Here is a 16,436-nt window from a genome sequence, read left to right as displayed (position 1 = left end):
CTGTGGAAACAGGAGGCAGTGGCAGTCTGTGGAAACAGGAGGCAGTGGCAGTCTGTGGAAACAGGAGGCAGTGGCAGTCTGTGGAAACAGGAGGCAGTGGCCGTCTGTGGAAACAGGAGGCAGTGGCCGTCTGTGGAAACAGGAGGCAGTGGCCGTCTGTGGAAACAGGAGGCAGTGGCCGTCTGTGGAAACAGGAGGCAGTGGCCGTCTGTGGAAACAGGAGGCAGTGGCCGTCTGTGGAAACAGGAGGCAGTGGCCGTCTGTGGAAACAGGAGGCAGTGGCCGTCTGTGGAAACAGGAGGCAGTGGCCGTCTGTGGAAACAGGAGGCAGTGGCCGTCTGTGGAAACAGGAGGCAGTGGCCGTCTGTGGAAACAGGAGGCAGTGGCCGTCTGTGGAAACAGGAGGCAGTGGCCGTCTGTGGAAACAGGAGGCAGTGGCCGTCTGTGGAAACAGGAGGCAGTGGCCGTCTGTGGAACAGGAAGGCAGTGGCCGTCTGTGGAACAGGAAGTAGGGACTAAGGGCTTTCAAAGTAATTTTATTTGCCATCAGCTAATTATATACTACTTAATCACCTACTTTACATGAAGTGTTATTTTGCTTCCAGCACCAGAGAGCCCATGATGACCCTGTGGCTTTGAAATACACCTTCCAAGAAGTCATAACCGCGGGGCCAGATGCTCCTTCCAAGCTGAGAGCTCTGCAGAACAGGTGCCTTGTCCCCGGATGGTATGCCACTCATATTGAACGCTGGTTAAACCACTTTCATGCTAACCAGGTAATTGGCTCTATCCTCTGTTACTTTTAATGTGTCCTGTCACAGGATATGTTTTTGCAAAATGACAAAGGTAAAATGACACAAGGCAAAGTCTAATTGCAATCAGAATGTTGGGTAAGCGCAATGGCCCAGACGTGCTTGCCAGTGCAGTACAACTTGCATTCTTTCCTTCTTGGATTCTGCTGTGGGGCAGGTTAGTTAGGTGTGAACATGTAGGAAACAGAATTTCATGCATTACTGAGAAATGGTGTTTACATGAGGAGGAGACATTTTTTAGAACACAGGAAGTGTGGTAACTGCTAACAGAAAATACTGACTTGAAGGGAGTTAAGCCTGATGGTGCAAGGCCGAAACCGGTTGGGCTATGGAAAAATGGGCAGGTTTTTGCATTGTTCTGCCCAAATTTGTAGTATTTGTTATGTGGTTTGATGCACCGGGGCACTGTATGCAAGGATCCTATGCATAATGTGAGTTTACTCATTCCTGAATGCTTTCCATTACATCCGGAATGTATTCACTTCACTTTTTCCATGTTAGGTTTAAGCCTTATTCCAAAATGGATTCATTTTTTTTCTCATAATTTTCAACACCACACCCCATAATGACCGTGTGAAAAAAGTTTACTTGAGGCTTTGACACATTTATTAAAAATAATAAAACAGAGAAATTGCATATACAAGAAGTATTCACAAACTTTGCTCAATACTTTGTTGATGCACCTTTGGCAGCAATTGCAGCCTCAAGTCTTTTTTAAATATGATGCCACAAACTTGGCACACTTATCCTTGGCTAGTTTCTCCATTCCGCTTTGCAGCACCTCTCAGGCTCCATCAGGTTGAATGGGAAGCGTCTGTGCACAGCAATTTTAAGATCTCTCCAGAGATGTTCAATGGGATTCAAGTCTATCTTCTGACTGGGCCACTCAATGACATTCATAGAGTTGTTCTGAAGCCACCCCTTTGATATTTTGGCTATGTGCTTAGAGTTGTTGCACTGCTGAAAGATGAATCGTCTTCCCAGTCTGAGTTTAAGAATGCCCCTGATCGTGGTTTAATCCAGGATGTGTCTGTTTAGCTTCGAGACAATCCTGTCTCGGAGGTTTACAGACATTCCTTTGACTTCATGCTTGGTTTGGGCTCTGACCTGAAGTGTGGGACCATATATAGACAAGTGTGTGACTTTCCAAATCATGTCCAATCAACTGAATTTACCACAGGTAGACTCTAATTAAAGCTGCTGATAGAACTGAAGGATGATCAGGGGAAACAGGATGCACCTGAACTCAATTTTGAGCTTCATGGCAAAGGCTGTGAATACATGTGACTTTTTTTTTTTTTTTTTTTTTTTTTTTTTAATACATTTGCCAAAATTTTAACTTTTTTGATGTTGTCATTATGGGGTGTTGTGTGCAGAATTCTGAGGGGAAAAAAAAGAATTTCATCTACTTTGAAATAAGGCTTTAACGCAGGGGTCTCAAACTCAATTTACCTGGGGGCCGCAGAAGGCAAAGTCAGGATGAGGCTGGGCTGCATAAGGGATTTCACAAAAAAAGTCAATGAGCAGCTCCCCTATCCGCAAGCCCCCCCCCCCCCCCCGGTCCCTTGCATTGATTTTTATTTCAAAATCGAATTCACACTGAAGCGAACCATTTTGCCTATTTTACCTTAGAGTTCGGTTCAGTGCTCCCTTTACAAGTAATCCGCCATGTCCCCACCGCAAAACGAGGGCTGCAGAGCCCCCAAATCGCCTGGGCGGCAATCCGCCGGCATTTCCTGGAAGGGGCAGAGCTTTCAACTTCAGCTTTGCCCCTCCTGACGTCAATTGCGACGCATCGCCGCCTCTCCCCGCCCCTCTCTGTGAAGGAAGAGTGAGAGGGGCGGGGAGGGGCGGGGAGAGGCGGCAATCCATGCGGCGATTGACGTCAGGAGGGGAAGAGCTGAAAGCTCTGCCCCTTCCAGGAAATGCCGGCGGATTGCCCCCCAGGCAATTTGGGGGCTCTGCAGCCCTCGTTTAGCGGCGGGGATGCGGCGGATTACTTGGGAGCACTGAAGCGAACTATAAGGAAGCGTTTGCCGGCACGGGCCACAAAATATTGTATCGAGGGCCGGAAATGGGCCACGAGTTTGAGACCCCTTCTTTAACGTAACAAAAATGTGAAAACAGTGATGCGCTGTGAATACTTTTCGGATTCACAGTATATATAATGTTTTCATTAAAAAAAAAATGGGCTGTGCAAACATCATACTAAAGTCTTCAATCTGCACCACAGTTTGCAAACCAAAAGACTTCCTTTAGTTCAAGTAGTGTACTTTTCCTACAGCAAATGGCATAGAGGTCGCGCACCTCAATTTATACAACTTGAAAATGGACCAATTGAATTGTACCTCAGCAGGATCTGATTGGTTCATGTTCAAGGTGCATACATTTGCATACACAATTTTCAAAACGCTGCAACAACTCGAAATTTGCATCTCATTGACTATTCCTAGTAACAATGCTGGAACAAGGGGAGCAAGAAAAGACAGGGAATTCTCTAGGATCCAGAGCCTTCCCTGTCTATGGGTAAGTATTTGACTTTTTTTTTTACTGTTGCCTTTACACTCGCTTAAGTGCCGTTTGCACTTGAGCAATTAGCGGGTGATTCCTGTTTATTCGCCAAAGCGCTAGCGCAATAGAAAGTATGTGGCAGTGATCTCACAGCGATTTGTGATTAACGCCAATCGCACAGCGCACTACATGCAGCGTTTTGCCGCGATTCTGGAGCCATCACGGTACTGTGCTTAATAAAGTGCTGATCGCTATTCCTCTGAATCGCGGAAGTGTGAGCAGTGATTTACCGCACTAATCGTAGTAAAATCACCCATGCGCGCTACCGTTTTGCGATTTATAGTGTGAATGGGCCCTAAAGGGAACCTGAAGTGAAAGGGATATGGAGACTGCCATATTTATTTCCTTGCAAACAATGCCAGTTTCCTGGCATTGAGTCAGAGTACCTGATCTGCTGCAATGTGCATTGTTTAAAAGGAGATAAATATGGCACCCTCCATATCCCTATCACCTTGGGTTCCCTTTAAAAGAATCGGCAGGCAAAAAAAAAAAGTTTCACTTACCTGGGGCTTCTCTCAGCTCCGTCAGTGTCATTTTTGCCGACCTCGGGGTTGGCGGGCCGCCACGCATACATTTGCACGCATTCCCGCTGGTGCATGAAGCTATCGCGTACATTAACACATATATTTTTATGCGTTAGTGGTGCAACGCGTAAGCTGGCGGCAGGGGACTGGAGCAGCAGTGAGTGACTACGAGGGCAAAGGATGGCTGCATGGGGCTGGTAGAAGCCCCAGGTAAGTGAAACTCATTTTTTTATTTTATTTGCCTGACGATTCCTTTAAGCACTACATAACCATCCCCTCTTCCAGCCCACTCTTTAGGAAGCTGCCTCTGTTTTAGCCACCTTACACTGTGAGAGAGTGAGCAATGCTGTATGTTTGTCTTCCAGATCCTGGTCTTAGATGGCAAGTTGCTGCGCACCGAGCCTGCCAACATCATGGATTCTGTGCAGAAATTCTTGGGTGTGGCAAATGCCATGGACTATCACAAGGCATTGGCGTGAGTATCCGTCCTCATAACTGCTGGTTGAGCTGCTAGGAGGAACCGCAAGACTTCCTTTAGTTCACGTAGTGTACTTGTCCTACAGCAACTGACATGGTGGTCAGTATGGTCTGGTGAAACATCTCCATTCAAAGCCAGCAACAGGTTTGCTTTAAACTGCATCCAATCTGTATTAAAAATAAAGCATAGCAGACGTAGTGCTGACATGATCAGCACTGCCTCTAAAATGCTCACCACTTCCTCCGGTCCTTTCTGTAGCTGGTGGAGTGTGTATGACCCCACCCAGGCAGGGGCATAACAACGCCCCCCCTCCCCCAGCATATATAATGACCTTGAGGCCCCCTGCAGACACCTTCTCCCTTCCTTGTGTAGTGACCAGTGTATGATCCTGGGGTCCCTGCAGCACCCCCCGCCCCGCGTGGTGGCCAGTGAATTAACTGGTACTTTAGTCCCAACCTCCCCCAGAGTTGGCAAAGTGGAGCTGTGTACAAATACTGACCTGTTCCCGCTGTCACATCTCCTCTTCCTCCTGACAGCCACTCTCTCCGTGCTGCAAGCATGTCACATGGTCAGGGGTTGCAGGGGCTATTGTTACGCTACTGCTCCCAGGCAGGGGTCAGTAACTTTAGAATTAGTACCCATGTCACTGCTAATTACTTGCAGCAGGTGCTGCCCGCCTTAACCGTTTTGGGACCGGACCGCTGTGGCTCCTTAAAGGGAACCAAGCATTACTTTTGGTTTCTAAAAGTTATTGGAGCTGCCATGTTCCCCTCTCCCCTTCTAGCTGCCAATTATTTATCCAGGGGAAGGTGTGAAGATAGTATCTGTGACTTCTGTAAACTCTTTGAGGCACAGTGTACAATCTACCCCCCCTCCCCCTCCTGACAAAAGCTTTTTGATTGCTCCTTATCTGCCTGAAATTTCTGCCGTCGGACAGGCCTAGGAAGTGGGAGGAAATAGTATAATAAAGGCTTCTGCTAAACTTTTAAATGTAAAAAGATAAAATGTAAGGTTTTTTTGTTTGTTTGTTTTTTATTTTTTACTAGTGAGCCACATTGTTGGCGTGCATATTAAATGTACTATTGAGATGCCCTGGGTGCTAAAAATGGTGCTCGGTTTACTTTAACTGCTTAACGACTGCTCAACGCCGATTGGCGTGAGCAGAGCGGCAGCCCCAGCACCACTCCACACCAATTGGCATGAAGTGCTAGGGGCGTAGATTGCAGAGGATCGCTCCATCATTAGCCTCCCAGCGGCAATCGCCGATAGGAGACTGTTAGACGGTGAAACCGTCGTCTATTTACATGGTACAGTGCTGCGATCTACAGCAGCGCTGTACTGGGGACAGCAGTGTGACACAGCTGTCCCCCTGGGTGGCAGAAAAGTGATCCGCTGTCATAGGCTGAAGCCTATGACAGCCGATCAGGCTGATTGGCTGGCGGGAGGAAGGAGGGAGGGTTAAAAAAAAAAAAAAAAAAAAAGATACAGAAGATGCAGAAAAGGGGGGGCAGGGGGGGTAAGGGAACCACTTGTGTGCTGAGTTGTATGGCCCTGCAGCAAGGCCTTAAAGCTGCAGTGGCCTAAGTAGAAAAAAATGGCTTTAAGACCGTGGTGCTGAAGAGGTTAAGGACCAACGTAAGTGTGCGGCAGTGTATAGTTAAAATCTGTCTTGTCAGAGCCGCACAGCCATTGGGGGACATAAATTCCAACTACGTCGGTCTGGAATAGGTTAAGGTAGTCGCACACGATGCAATAAAACTGATGTTCACGTTTTTCAATAAAATCGATTGTATAGAGAAATTGAATGTTCAACATATTTTTTTCGATAGTTTTTTTTCTAAAATTTGTTTAGGTGTAGGAGCCAAAGAATATTTTTAAACCGATGGTTTCCGGCGACAAAAATAGAAACTCTGTGTTTAGCTTCACATTCGCACATATTCATGGATTGAAGCTATGCCCGTCTTTTATATATAGCTTGGCTTTCAGCGAGCTGCTTTTTCCTTGCTGGGTTTTATGTAGCTGTTTCGTTGGCTGAGATTCCGGGGATCTGAAGTCATGAGCTTGTCAGACGCATGAAGAGATGTCTGGAGACGATAATGCGGACTGAACTCTCACATCAGATTGCCTTTTATTTCTCATATAAAATCTTAAATGGCTGTAATGTGTCTGTTGAAGAAGACTGTACGTTTTCCATCCCTCTCACTTGGCAGAGTCCGCTTATAATTAGGGCAGTTATTTCACATCCATAATATTAGCGTTGGTGTATTTTTTTCCAGATTCGATTCCAAGAAGGGATTCTGGTGCCAACTCCTGGACGGGGGCAAAACCAAATGCCTGGGAAAGAGTAAAGGGAGGAAGTACCCAGATATGAACTCAGATGTAAGTTTTTCCTATCAAAGAAAAAGTTATCTTGTCCTTCGGGGTTATACTCTGTACACTCCTATCCTTATGCCAGCCACACACATAGATTTCCTTGAGATTGTTGTTTTATAGAGCTGATAAACAGAAGAATCCAGAAAGCGATTGATATACCTTCGGTTTGATTCAATAAGTTGAAAACTTTTGGACTTTTGCTTTTGATAATCTGATGACGTTCCGTCTCCATTCTTGGGCAATGCGCAGCATGGTGGTGTAGTGGATAGCCCCCTCCCCTTGCATTACGGATCACAGCGAGGAAACTATCAGCACGTAGTTTGTATGTTCTCCCTATGACTGTGTATGTTTCCTCCAGCACTCCAGTTTCCTCCATCATCCCAAAAACAAACAGATACGTTAATTGGCTCCCACCTAAAAAAAATGGCTCTAGACTACTATGAACATATGACTATGTTAGAGATTAGACTGTGCGCCCTTCCGAGGTCCATTAGAGATGAGACTATATACTATATACTCTTAAGCGCTGTGGAAGTTGTCAGTACTGTATAAGTGCTAAATAATAATAATTCTTCACAGATTACGTATGCTTCATTTTTTTTATGTAGGTGTGACCCTTTATTTTTACCTAAAGTGAGCATCCAGGTGCTCCTAAGTTCAATAAATCTATCAAACAAACCTAAGAAAGGTTTGTAAATGTTGTGGGCTTTTGGTGGGGGAAGGGCAGGGAGCATTAACCTGTGGTGGAGCTGCTCTGTAGAGAGTGGCTAAATATTTCATTAAAAATATTACTTTTGTTTCTTTAAAGTGGACCAGAGACGAAGCAGTCTCATGTATTTTCCCATATATATCAGTGGGAACATTAGAGAAAACACCTACCCTGCTCTCTGTTTCATTATTTACTGCTCAGCTTGTTACCAGCCCTGATAAAATCCCCAACTGAGCATTCAGTCTGGCTTTGCTCAGGAATCATTACAGCTGATTCTGTCCTTTGTGATGTCTTTTCAAGCCCAAGCCTGCCCCCTTGTGGCTCTGCTCAGGAATCATTATAGCAAAGCCAGACTGAATGCTCAGTTGGGGATTTTATTTGGGCTGATAAGCAATCTGAACAGTAATTAATGAAACAGAGAGCAGGGTAGGTGTTTTCTCTAATGCTGGGCATACATGGTGCGTTTCTGCGGCTCGATTATGCCGCCGGATCGACTCCCGCGCGTCCCCGTGCGTGCCTGGATCGATTCCCGATCGTCCCTGCGGGAGCATCTTTTATCTTCTGCTCGTTTTTCCCATTGTCCCGCCCGCGGTATCGAGGGCGGAATCGATCCGGCGGGTGATCGGACACGTCTGAAATCTAATGGCTCGATTCAGCCGTAGAAACGCACCATGTATGCCCAGCATAATGTTCCCACTGATATATATATATATATATATATATATATATATATATATATATATATATATATATATATATATATATATATATATATATATATATGGTAAAATACACGAGGGTGCTTCATCTCAGGTTCACTTTAATGCTTTTTTTTTTAATATAATTATTATTATTATTTAGCAGAAGCAACATCTTCTGCAGTGCTGTACAGAGTACATATTGTCTTGTCTCCTATCCCTCAGAGGGGCTCACAATCTAACCCCTCCCATGGTCATATGTCTATGTATATATCGGGTACATACGCTAGTATGTATCGTAGTCTTGAGCCAATTTTAGGGGGAAGCCAATTAACTTATCTGTATGTTTTTGGGATGTAGGAGGACGCCAGAGTGCCTGGGGGAAGCCCATGCAGACACGGGGAGAACAAACGAACTCTGTGCAGATACAGGCTGGGATTTGAACTGGAGACCCAGCGCTGCAGTCGAGAGTGCTAATCAATACGCCACCATAGTCTAGAGCTTATTGGAAAAAAAAGGATCTTTTTCTACTAGTGGATTTTTGCATCAGTCTGAACAGTCCAGTGGTTTTAACCATAGCGACAGCATTTCTTACCAAATGGCCACTGTAGGTGCTTGTCTGCAACATAACCGCTTAAAGGGATACTTAAAGAGGAACTGTAACGACAAAACGTCCCCTGGGGGGTACTCACCTCGGGTGGGGGAAGCCTCCGGATCCTAATGAGGCTTCCCACGCCGTCCTCCATCCCTCAGGGGTCTCGCTGCAGCCCTCCATGCAGCGGTGACGTCAATATTTACCTTCCCGGCTCCTGCGCAGGCGCTCTGACGGCTGTCGGCTCCAAAGTAGGCGGAAATACCCGGCGCCTGCGCAGTAGAGCGGACCCGACAGAGATCGGGTATTTCCGTCTATTTCCGTGCCGAAAGCAGCCACAGCGCCCCCGCTGGAGCCAGCAAAGGTAAATATTGAAGCTACAGTCGGCTCTGTCGCCGGCTGTTCGGAGGGCTGCAGCGAGACCCCCGTGGGACAGAGGACGGCGTGGGAAGCCTCATTAGGATCCAGAGGCTTCCCCCACCCGAGGTGAGTACCCCCCAGGGGAGGTTTTTGATGTTACAGAGTCTCTTTAAGTGAAAATAAAAAAATGATTTTTACTCACCTGGGGCTTCCCTCAAACCTCTGCAGCTGTCCGGTGCCCTCGCAGCCTCGCTCCGTTCCTTCTGTCCCCGCTGGTGGCTACTTGCGGTTTCGGCGACAGCCGCCGACAGGCTGGGAACGCGAGTGATTCTTCGCGTTCCCTGCCACAATATCTCCCTATGCTGCTATTGCGGCCTTCTTGACGCAATAGCAGCATAGGGGGCGATATTTTGTGGCTGGGAACGCGAAGAATCACTCGCGTTCCCAGCCTGTCGGCGGCTGTCGCCGAAACCGCAAGTAGCCGCCGGCGGGGACAGAAGGAACGGAGCGAGACTGCGAGGGCACCGGACAGCTGCAGGGGTTTGAGGGAAGCCCCAGGTGAGTAAAAATCATTTTTTTTATTTTCACTTAAGTATCCCTTTAAGACCATCAATATAGATAATTCCAATACCTAATGCATCCATAACTGGTTATTTTAATGGACTTCAAGTATGTGATTTTGTTTCTATTTTTTTTTCTCTTTTCAGTCTCGAGCCTTTCTGACAGACTATTATAGGGACCATAATGTTGAACTGTCCAAGCTGCTCTACAAGATGGGCCAAACATTACCCACCTGGCTACGCGAGGAGCTCCAGAGCACGAGGTAGCTGTTGGCTGCTGCTTTTAGGAAGAGGTTATGGTCTTACAAGTTTTCCAGCGATGGCCAAGCAGAGACACCACCAAGGATCTCCAGCCTTTACGCTTGCCAAGTGACACCTGGTCACTGTGACGGAAAGACTCCTTTTCGGAGGAACATCTGAGACCCCTTTACTCCTGAAGGCACTGCAAAGCCACCAATTTCTCATCCTGAAAGGCCTGTTTTAGAGGCCTCATTTATTCCGTGTGGGATCCCTACTTTACTGGGTTCCACACGTTCGTTTGACTGTTGTACATGGACTCAACCACTTATTATTATGGAACGAGCCCCGGTGACTGGCAAACCGGGCTACATGTGAATTCTGGATAGGTGTGGAAGGTCCACCACAACAACTATCAAAGAACAAAACAAACTTTCTGACTGCGTGGACTGGTGAACGGTTAACATGCCTGTCCTGCTATAGACGGAAGTGCCACAAAGCTATGAAATACCATGTATTTCACAAATATTTCCTGGTCTTCCCAAGAGAGTTTGCAGCAATTTTCATGGCAGTTCGTAAGAGTCCTGTCTTGGAATCTAGAGGTTTAATAGCGAAGTGAGGAAGACGTTGGGTTGGTTGGGGAAACCTCATTGTATTTAGTGTACAGTTTGGTGCTAGCATTGTACTGAATTATTTACTAATGAGTTCACCTACTAGGGTACTGTTGTCGATTTTTTTAAAGGTACAAAAGCTTTTCAAAAAAGCTTTTGGGGCCTATCCAGGGTCGATGCAGATTATCCCAAAAAAAAAGGAAAGTATTGGCCCTTTAGCTCTGCCGTTGGGAGACAGGACTTCAATTCTGTGACTCTGCCTTTATGGGAATCTGACGACGACTATGTTGTAGCAATAAAAATTCAGGGATTCCGGGATGGAAAAGTCGCTATATATCGGAGTTTTCAAACTGCGAATGGCGGAATGGGGTGGTCATGTGACCTTAGCTGTGACGTCGAAATGTCCCCAGTAACGCTCTGCTGATCTAGACAGAAATCACATCTGCCTAAACCTGCTGTACAGTATTGCCTATAAGAATCTCTGTGAACCCCGTATCATTGGCTCTTCTGTACATATCCTGGTTCTGTAACCACTCGCGCATTTTCAAGATAGGCTGATGTTTTAAAGGTGCAGTACCATGTTGCTGTATGTACACACTGTAACAGAACTTCTCAGTCGTGTGCCCAGCCCCGAGGATGAGAGTTACAGTGGGTCAGCAATGATGCACACGCAGTTACTAGACAGCCCAGTAGTATTAGGAGTGCAATTTTTTGTGTTGAATGTTTTGGGGTATTCTGTTCCCTTGGCCCTCTACAGACACTTTGCGCTGGGAAGCTTGTTTACATATGACCATATGCTTTTTTTTCTTTGTGCTGGGTTTATTTTTCTCACCCCGACTTTTAAAGGGAACCTGAAGTGAGAGGTATATAGAGGCTGCCATATTTATTTCCTTTTACGTAATACCAGTTGCCTGGCAGTCCTGCTGATCTTTCTGGTATCCATAGTGTCTGATTCACACAACTGAAACAAGCATGTGGCTAATCTAGTCTGATTGCAGTCAGAGCATTTGATCTGCTTGTTCAGGGTCTATGGCTAAGAGTATTAGAGGCAGAGATTCATCGGGACAGCCAGGCAATGTGCATTGATTAAAAGGAAATAAATATGTCAGCCTCCATATCCCTTTCATTTCAGGTTTGCTTTAAAGAGAACCCAAGGCCAAAATGTATTAAATAGAAACAAAAACAAAATCCAGATACTTACCTAAGGAGAGAAGAGCCCCTGGATCCTAATAAGGCTTCCCTCACTTTCCTCTGATCCCCTGTTGCTGCCCGCTGGCTTTTCAGATAGTCGGGTTTGCCTACCTCTTTTAGCCCGAGAACGTCCGAGCTGCAGCAGCTTACTGCGCAGGGGCCACCGTACTTGAGCAGGCACAGTGCAGCTGCGCTCGTGCTCGAAGAGGGGCGTGGCCTCAATCAGATTACTGACAATCTTTGGAGGGTCTACGCTCTGCGATGGTGGGCAAGAGGATAGCGAGAGAAGTCTCATTAGGATCCAGAGTCTTTCCTCTTCTTAGGTAAGTATGTGAATTTGTACCTGAGCTTTGGCTCGGGTACACTTTAAGCCATGTGCATACATTGGATGAAACTTAGCAAAGGTTGGTGTTGAGGACTGCCTCAGCCGAGAATCTAACATGTGTACCGGTGCTCTCCAACTTCACGTAAAGATCTGGCATGCCAAACCTTTAGCAATGTTGGACTGTCCCCCATCACATTGTACTCCTCACCCCCACCTGCTGAAAGCCAATCCACCATGCACCATGAGTCTTCCCTCCTTCTCCCTCAGCCCACCTCCACAGCACTCAAACTGTCGCCCCAGCGATTGTGTCCCGATCCCTGCTCATACATTTGTTTGAGGCTTTAAATCTGCTATAACATTTAGCTGCTCTATCATTGTTCTCATTTCCTGCCTCAGATACTAGAGTTGGAGAAATCCTAGACCCATTGATTCTGCAGTTCGTAAAAACATAGTCAGGATATTAACCTCGAGTCTAGGGCTGAACGATTTATCGATTTAAAACCGAAATCGCGATCACGGAAATGACGATTCCGTGATCGTGAATGCCGCGATTTCTCACGATATCCCTCCCGCCCTCCTGCAGTGTATCAGTTCAGCCAGGCAGAGGCAGTCAGTCCATCTTCCACATGCCGCTCCGTGTAAGTAGCGGCGGCTTAGCGGTTCTAACCAGCTCCTTACTCCTTCCTAGTGCCGCCTCCACCTCTGAAGTCATCACAGGGCTCAGCCTCTCACTTTCTCCCTCCGCCTAGCGCATCATTGACTGGGCGGGCGGCCGCGGCAGGCTCTCACACTTTCGCTCCGCCCAGCCTGGCACTTCATCAGCTGGGCGGGCAGTAGATTCTGCCCACAGGCTCTCGGTTCTCTCTTCTCCCGCAGACTCTCGTGCTCTCTTGCTCCTAGCCTAGCGCGCCACGGAAGGCCTGTCAGTCATGAGTTTGGCCAGGCAGTGACAGACAGTACCACTACCGACTAAGAGCTACGAGCCAGGCATCTAGGCTAAGATTTATCATGGCTCCGCCCCCTGCCTCCTTTGCAACTCTGCACAATGCACACCAGATCACTCTGACACCCTGTGCGACTAATTCTGTGTGTGCAAGATGATGTGTGCTGTGGGCACTGTGCATTTGAGCTGAGGTGACTGAGCTGGACTGTGTGATATACTAAAGCTTGATTGAAAGAAAATCGTGAACCAAATCGAAATCGCAATTTCGGACAGAAATCGTGCAATTCAATCTTTTCCTAAAATCGTTCAGGCCTACTCGAGTCAGGTGGGTGAAAAAAAAACAGTCAGGAGCGGTAATCCCGAGCCTGACTTGGTGTAGCTGTTGGGATGTGTAGGGAGTCAGCATGGCGCTGTTTCAACTGTCCGCCCTCGGGATCCAGACGCCATCCCGCCATTCTTTTCGCCATTCTTCTTTCGGTCCTCAGAGGCTATGAAAGCCTCAGGTGAGAACGCCGTTTGTCGTCATGATGACAGACGGTGAACTCACACTAGGGTTACGGCGCCACCCGGAGGACGGTGGGAGAATTGCAGCGCTGGACCTCAGGGAGGTGGGTAAGTGCAGGGCTGCCGCAGAGCTCCCCGTTTTAGGGTATAAAAGCTTGTGAAAAAATTGCACCGCTTTTAGGCCCTAAAATCTGGAAATAATACCACCAGGGAGGTTAATGTGAAAGTCGGTGGTAATAAAGGGAGATGAATCCAGCACAAGGAGAGCATATTCGTTGGCGATTTAGTTTCCTACAAGCCAAAGGAACAGAACTGCTGATAATATTGCTCTGAAAAGTTGCTCTTCGGTGTCTGCATCTGTATGAGACAAGATGGCAAAATGGTATACTTAATGAATTTTAATCATGTCTTTTGTCCCGCTATGCCTTTATATGCTCTTGAAGTGTCTTCATGCCCAATTAGGAATTTTTGGATGTCTGAAAGACAAAATGTAGACCTGGGGAGGAGCTTATGAAAAATGTACAGATGGGGCGGGTCTGTTGATAAAGTTTGGGCACACCCCCTCATATTTCCCTACCTGGATTTGCCCACCATTTACTTGCCGGTCTCTCCTAGCGGCAAATGTGTTGGCAAATAAAAACATGGTGAATCTGACCTATAAGACGTGTTGAAAGGACATCTAATTCTACAAAGTTGAGATGGATTCATTAAAGGATACCTTAGTCCTTAATCAATTCGGAAATCGACACTGTGTGTGTGTGGGGAGGTGCGCATACGCTTACCGCACTTCCTGTGGTCCGGCATCTCCCTCCGTTGATCTGTAACCGGCCCCGTTCCAAAGTCCTGGGTGGGGGTAGGTGCAGTATATCCGTGGGAAGATGTACCCGGTGCGCGGGGTCATCTGACCTGGACATACTACGTGCACAGGCGCAGTATATCGGCTATCACACCTGGTGACCACACCCGCCGTCTTCCCATGGGAATGTGCACGTACACCCGCAGACCAGGGCTTTGGAACAGGGCTGGTTACAGGTCAACAGAGGCAGATGCTGGGCCACGGGAGGTGCGGTAAGCCTATGCGCACCTCCCCACACACACGGCTTTGATTTCCAGGGCTGTGGTGTTGGAACAAAAATCATCCAACTCCGACTCCTCAGTTTACGAAACCGCCGACTCCAGATACCAAAAATTGCTCCGACTCCTCGGCTCAGACTCCAACTCCACAGCCCTGTTGATCTCCAAATCGAGTAAAGACTAAGGCATCCTTTAAGAATTGTTTTCTAAATGTTACTCTAGTGAGAATTAGCTTTGCATGCTTTAAAAACTTCTAAGATAAATGTAACTGTAGACATAAGATGATAAGAGATTTAAAGGGATACTGTAGGGGGGTCGGGGGAAAATGAGTTGAACTTACCCGGGGCTTCTAATGGTCCCCCGCAGACATCCTGTGCCCGCGCAGCCACTCACCGATGCTCCGGCCCCGCCTCCAGTTCACTTCTGGAATTTCAGACTTTAAAGTCTCAAAACCACTGCGCCTGCGTTGCCATGTCCTCGATCCTGCTGATGTCATCAGGAGTGTATAGCACAAGTCCAGTATGGTCTGTGCCTGCTCAGTACACTCCTGGTGACGTCAGCAGGAGCGAGGACACGGCAACTCAGGCGCAGTGGTTTTCAGACTTTAAAGTCTGAAATTCCAGAAGTGAACTGGAGGCGGGGCCTGAGCATCGTTGAGGGTCTGCGCGGGTGCAGGATGTCTGCGGAGGACCGTTAGAAGCCCCGGGTAAGTTCAACTCCTTTTCCCCTGACCCCCCTACAGTATCCCTTTAAGATCTTATGATCGGGGCCATGCATACAAAATGTTGGACTCCATAGAAAATTAACTTAAAGGACACCTGAAGTGAGAGAAATATGGTAGTTGCCATAATCATTACCTTTTACACAATACAAGAACCAGAAGAGTGTTACACACCATGCCAAGTTGCGAGGTGCTGCACCGGTGCATTCAGTAGAAGAAAAGTTGTTTAATCACATAATGTGCCAGGTGTCTATTTAAATAACCATCAGAAGTTTCGGAGCCGTGGCGCGTCCCCTTTGCCAAGGTATTAAACTGTTCTGAGTGTGTGAGCCTTTTGGATTATATTTTATACAATACCAATTGCCTGGCTGTCCTGCTGATCCTTTGCCTCTAATACTTTTCCCCATAGACAATGAACAAGCATGCAGATTAGATGTTTGACTGAAGTCTGATTGGATTTGCCGCATTCATGTTATTCAGACACTACTAATGCCAAATAGATCAACAGGACAGCCAGGCAACTGGTATTGTTAAAAAGCCTCCATATCCCTCTCACCTCGGGTGTGCTTTAATACTGCAGCAATGCTGCACTGATTGCAACTTCCTAATCTATATGACAACTATCAGAGCATTTAACCTGTGTGGCTGGGATTAGCCCTGTTGTGCAGAGGATTATGGGAAATCGATTCCAGTAATCAAGTTAAATGGGACTATTTCTCATAGGATGTGATTGATACTTCAAGAGTCTGTTCAGGCCTAACAGAACATGATTAATAATTCAGAAAATTGTTCACGATTGCAAAAACCTGCCTTACAATTTCAAATGTTTTCCTCAAGATGTTCCACTTAAAGGGAAATTTCACTTTTGTCATAAAATTGTCACAATTGTAGATTGGCGACACTCAAATTAATGTTATTAAAAATTATATTTTCATTCTGCAGCCAGAGAACAATTCCCACAACTGACAGGAAGCTCAACTTGCCCCTTCCTTGCAACCTTGGCAACACTACTCATTTCCTGTTTAGTATACTGTTGCCATGAGACCATTGTGCAGAAGCTACCATCCCCCTACAGGAGACCTTGTCACTGTTCTCTATACTTGGACTGATCTGTTGACTGACAACAAACTCTGACCCTCTTATCTCCCAATTT

The 16,436-nt window shown here is 46.8% G+C and overlaps 1 protein-coding gene across 3 annotated transcripts in view; it reads left to right on the top strand.

The window, feature by feature from the left end:
- Positions 1 to 14,900, top strand: part of NDST1 (N-deacetylase and N-sulfotransferase 1) — a 158,394-nt gene extending 143,494 nt beyond the window's left edge. For all 3 annotated transcript variants that reach the window (XM_068278075.1, XM_068278076.1, XM_068278078.1), the window contains 4 exons: positions 606 to 776; positions 4,273 to 4,382; positions 6,662 to 6,764; positions 9,825 to 14,900. In XM_068278075.1, coding sequence (XP_068134176.1) covers positions 606 to 776; positions 4,273 to 4,382; positions 6,662 to 6,764; positions 9,825 to 9,944 — 504 coding nt within the window. In that variant the 3' untranslated portion in view covers positions 9,945 to 14,900. The remainder of the gene's footprint in view (positions 1 to 605; positions 777 to 4,272; positions 4,383 to 6,661; positions 6,765 to 9,824) is intronic.
- The last annotated feature ends 1,536 nt before the right edge of the window (positions 14,901 to 16,436 follow it).

Source organism: Hyperolius riggenbachi, chromosome 3, assembly GCF_040937935.1.
Source record: "Hyperolius riggenbachi isolate aHypRig1 chromosome 3, aHypRig1.pri, whole genome shotgun sequence".
NCBI lineage: Eukaryota > Metazoa > Chordata > Amphibia > Anura > Hyperoliidae > Hyperolius > Hyperolius riggenbachi.
Note: the sequence above shows the minus strand (reverse complement) of the source record. Positions and strands in the feature narration are given on the sequence as shown.